The following is a 4,768-nucleotide window of genomic DNA, read 5'->3' as shown; positions in this document are numbered from 1 at the left end:
ACCCTTTCTGTGCAGGGGACCCTCATGGGATGGGGGAAGCACCCCTCCCCTCCTGCTTGTCTCAGCACGGGGCTCACGCAACTTCACTGGGGCACATTTCTGGCCGGTGTGGGTCAGTTCGGCTGCCGCAGCTCCCAAAGACGCCTGCAAAGGGAGGATGTTTCTCTCCAGATCCCGTGTCCCCTGTGGTGAAGCGGCGCCCTCGACGCTGCTTCTCTCGCTCACGTTCTCTCTCAAAATCGGGATAGCCTTTAGGAGTGGGGAGAGACAGTAAACGTGCCCATTTCTTCCCTCCGTCCTTATTCCTGAGTCCTTTAATGACAGCCTGAGCTGCAGGGATCAGCAGGCGGATGAAAAGGATTCTCTGGACACAGCAGAACATTTCTCTTGCTTCTTTGTGCAAACTGGGCTGTTCTTAAAAGGCGGCGGGGCAGGCCAGCTTTAACCCTAGTGAGCTGAACTCCCGAGAGGTATGAAAGCGGCTGAAATTTTCACCACAGGCTTAATCGGGAGGTTGGGGGGCGGGAGGGGCCGGGTGCAAGGGGTGCCATTTGTATTTATCACTGTAAAGAAGCACACACTGACTTGCAATAAAGGTGCACCGACTGTTTTAATTCAACCTGGCATGACGGAAGTTTCTGCGCTTTTTCCTGCCTCTGACCATGGAGAGCACATCCCCCAATCAGGGTTGGGAATACTGGTCTGTAGGGACCTTGGCTCTGACAATACAAATGCCCATGTTTCCGATGTCTTGATCTCCAAACAAGGAAAGAGGCTTCTGTCCATGTGCAGAATGCCTTTCCCTATCTAGTGTTCTGTTTCCAACACTGACCAGGCCAGCCCTTCAGGAAGGACAGCCTTCATCCAGCCTTCCAGTTGTGTTAACTATGACTCCCACAATCCCCCAGCCAGCATAATCAAACACATCTAGAATGTCGTGTGCTGCCTGGGGGATTATGGGAGTTGTAGTCCAGCACATAAGACGATGGCCAGGTCAGTCAAACTGAAGTACGGAGTGGAAGCAAAGCTAATTGCCCTCCTCATCCTCATTTCCAGTGAAGAAGGCTTCTAAACATGGGGGGCAGACGGGGTCCTGTTCTCATGAGGTCAAATACACCTTGATGCAACTACCCACCATCACAAATTTGCCCCATCCTCTCAAGCTAACAGCGACCGACCCATCTGGTGGCCAGGAATTCCACACACATTTTCTGTGCTCTGTCTTGAATTTGCCACAAGCAAACATCCTTGAGAAGCTTTGAATTCCAGTTAGTATCCTTCCGCTTTTCCAATATTCTTCAGAAAATCTAGGCCGTGCCGTCATAGATTCAGAGCTGAAAGGGACTGCGGAGGGCATCTAGTCCAGCCCCTCAGGTATGTAGCATGGAAGCAGCTACTCCAAAGTTGCTCAGAGAGTCACCTAGTAAACACCTGGAGTCGAAACACAAACGTCTCTGAAGGTCTTGTGCTTTTCCATTGCAAGGGATGGACTGAGTCTTGGGGGGAAAGAGTGTTTCCTTCAGTTCTTGGGGATTGGGGACCAGGGGTTGTCACTTCTGGGAAAGTCTGAAGCCTAATTCTTCCTTAAAAAACAAAAATAAACACAATTTACCATTGCCAGACCTGAAATTTCTGGCCAGAAAACCAAAGTACCCTGATTGTCCACTTCTTTCTCTACTGCCCCCCCCACAGTGTCTTTAAGACACTAGAACCATGTAATTTTTCCTCCTATCCATGCACTTATGCCATGAAAAGCAGTGCAGCACCAGTCCGATTCAACCCTTTTTCCTATAAAATAATATTTTTCAGGCCTGAGTTGAGGTGGATAGAGCCAGTGACCCGCATTCTCCACCCTCCAAAGCTGCAGCAAAATTACAGCCTAAATTCATCACTTCCAAGAGGTTAACACGGCACTGAATATTTTGCGATTGAAATTAACTCCTTTCAGATGAAATACCTGCAAAATACCACAAGGGCTGGACACAGAAGGGTTTGTTTCAGGAAAAAGAAGCAGCGCGGGGGAACTGATTTTCCAAATGTGGCTTCCGGAATGCATGCCCTGTTTGTTAACCCCTGTTAAAGAGTCCCAGTCCAGTTGTTACTTTCCACCCTGAGTCCTGGCTCAGGAGAATCCCCAAAAAGAAAACTCAGAGCAGGGCAACTGGATGGGGAAAAGTCAGGAGAAACAAAATTTATACCCGAGTTCTCTGGAAAAAGGAGGCGGGCTGTCCAGGGAGGGTGGGAAATTCATTTTCGCCTCCCTCTTGCCTCCCAACCTCAACCAAAGCTCCATCATTCCTTGAGTTTCTTCGCCTTGAAAAACCATGCGAGGCAGAAGACCAGCCAAAAGGCCAGGATGATGCTGAAGAAGACGACACAGGCACCACCCGATCCTGCAAGCAGAGAGACAGGCAAGTGGAGAAACAAGCCCCGATTTTCTATCCTTGGTTGTTCAGCAAAGGCTGTTTATTTCTTCTGTTGTTTGTGTGGGATTTGTGCTAATGCACACCGGTGTGAACGAGCCCCTGCACAAATGCGCAGGAGCGTACTGAGAAACTGTGTAAGTGGAACGGGATCCCAGTTTTTAAAAATCCGGTTCCGTCAGGGATCACACAGTGGAACAAAAGGCTCCTGGCCATGCGCAGAACAAGGACAGGGCAGATTTAATAAAAATCCAGACATCCCAAGTGGAGAACTCTTGCTTTGCACGTAGCAAGCCCCAGATCTGAGCCCCGGCGTGGACTGGTAGCAGTTTCTTAGGCTACTGTGGGGGATCCAGCGCTCAGTGGTTAGAGCTGACGGACCAATCGATCCGTTTAGGAGGGTGACCTGCCAGTCCATGGGCAACCCCTCCTCTGTCCAGGACCCCAATTCTGGGGCTATAAAAAAAGACTCAGACCTTTCTATGAAGCACCTTTCCGGCGATGGATGCAACCCGATAAAAGAACCATTTTATGGCCCAGACCTTCATTTGATCCAAACTCATCTGGTTGCTTGATCTCCATGAGTACATATGTGGGTAAAACAAGCACAAATGCATTTGGATAAAGATAAAACATGTGCCTGGTGTTTTAGCAGGTCAGCTGCTGTATCATTGATTGGCCTAGCCGCTACATTGTTTTGTGTTGTTTTTCTAATTATAAACTGCCTTAAACCACCAGAGAATTCTTGGGTAGTACAGCAATCAAACAAACAATATTAAATTGAGCAAGCACATGGTGGGCATGTCATGAGCGCAGCCGGCGGTCAGACTAGATGGCCCGGGAGACCCCTTCTGACTCGGGAGACCCCTTCTGACTCACCCTGTTTCTGTGAATAAGTAGAATCAATTTGCACATAGATAAAGGCAATATTCCTACAGGAAGGGGTCGCATTTGTTTTCAGGTAATACACCTCCACCTACCTTAGAATCAATTAAATCAGTGGGGTTCCCTCCAGGCTAGCAGGAGCCAGGATTGGACTGTATCCGTCATGGAGAAATAACGGACCGTATTTTACGCACAACAGGTTTTATTTTAAACCGCTGCTTCTTGATGATGCAGCCGACGATGACCAATCTGACCGTCGCGTACGGATGCCGCTCACCATTTCTGCGGCTGCTTTCCTCCTTCCACTGCTTCACGGAGGCGAACGCTTTGGCGATGGAATCGGACAGGTCCCGCAGCCGGCGCAAATCGCCTTCCAAGGGCTTGAGTTTCTCTGCCTTCGCGATCTGCAGGTTTTGTATGTTTTTAATGCTTTGTGCAACTGCCCCGAGAACTTTGGCTGGCACGGACAGGAAAGGGCCTGCGGTTCCCAGCACGGCGGACAAGAGTGCGAGCCCCAAGGAAGGCTGCGCAGAATCGCTTCCGGCCCAGGCTGCAGCTGCGTCCATTTCTGGGGAGGGATAAACCTGGGGCACACGCACCATCCTCGAAACCTCCCTCTGGGGAACGGAGGCCAGGAAGGTCCCTGCTGTCCGTGAACTAACCCACGCCAACGCAGCAGCTTCCGCAAGCTGCCCCCCCCACACGCCGCCCCCCCAGAACGGGGCATGCACTTACGTCCTCGTAATTCCGCGCCTCCACGCCACACTTGATGCTGAAGTGGACCAGTGCGGCAGGGGTCTGGAAAGTCCCAGGAAGCCCGGATGGAGAGGAACTGTTGAGGGGAGAGGCCGGGGAGCCGGGTGCCGCAGCTGCTGGATTTGCTCCTTTCCAGTCCAGGGTGATTCACGACCCATGCAAATTGAACAAATGACTCACCCTGAGCATGTACAGAGTGCATTCCCCTCTCCAAACAACAAGCATCTGGGAGGGGGTCAACCAGTCCCCGGCTTTTCTCCTCTGTTGGTGCTTTCACTAAGTTAAACCCGGAATTATGGGAAAGCGCCGAACTGATATAGGCTGCGGTGCTTCTGGGGTCAGTTCGGGGCACCAGGTGCTCCAGCCCAGGCCCTGCTCCATCTACCTGGCTGCCCGTGACTCTCGAAGCAGATCTCGTAGATTTCAGGATCCTCCGTGATGAAGGTACGTTTCCCTTTGCGGGCGTCGTCCCTGGAGTACAGGAGGTGCCCGGAGGAGTCGGTGACCTGCGGGGAGAGGGAAGGGCCCGCGGGGCTGCAACCAGAGCGGCAGCCGCAGCGCCCCTGCGCCCGTGCAGAGGGCCGGCCGAGGCGCCGCGCGGGGCTGCGGGGGGGCTGAATTCACCCCCGGCGCGCGCCCGCTCCTGCTCCCGCTCCCGCTCCCGCCCGGGGAGGCGGCGCGGCTCACCCGCAGGTCGGTCCGGG

The 4,768-nt window shown here is 52.6% G+C and overlaps 1 protein-coding gene across 1 annotated transcript in view; it reads right to left on the bottom strand.

The window, feature by feature from the left end:
* Window positions 1-591: 591 nt before the first annotated feature.
* The window catches only part of LOC123032469 (transmembrane emp24 domain-containing protein 10-like), a 7,403-nt gene continuing 3,226 nt past the window's right edge, over window positions 592-4,768 (bottom strand). Inside the window, exons 2-6 of the mRNA XM_044448364.1 lie at window positions 4,450-4,570; window positions 4,044-4,192; window positions 3,586-3,712; window positions 2,199-2,393; window positions 592-1,583 (exon numbers count right to left, since the gene is read on the bottom strand). Of these exons, the coding sequence (XP_044304299.1) occupies window positions 2,293-2,393; window positions 3,586-3,712; window positions 4,044-4,192; window positions 4,450-4,570 (498 nt within the window). The 3' untranslated portion in view covers window positions 592-1,583; window positions 2,199-2,292. The remainder of the gene's footprint in view (window positions 1,584-2,198; window positions 2,394-3,585; window positions 3,713-4,043; window positions 4,193-4,449; window positions 4,571-4,768) is intronic.

Source organism: Varanus komodoensis, unplaced genomic scaffold (assembly GCF_004798865.1).
Source record: "Varanus komodoensis strain SLA01 unplaced genomic scaffold, ASM479886v1 scaffold55, whole genome shotgun sequence".
NCBI lineage: Eukaryota > Metazoa > Chordata > Lepidosauria > Squamata > Varanidae > Varanus > Varanus komodoensis.
The sequence above is the reverse complement of the archived record's forward strand: the minus strand, read 5'-3'. Positions and strand labels throughout refer to the sequence as shown.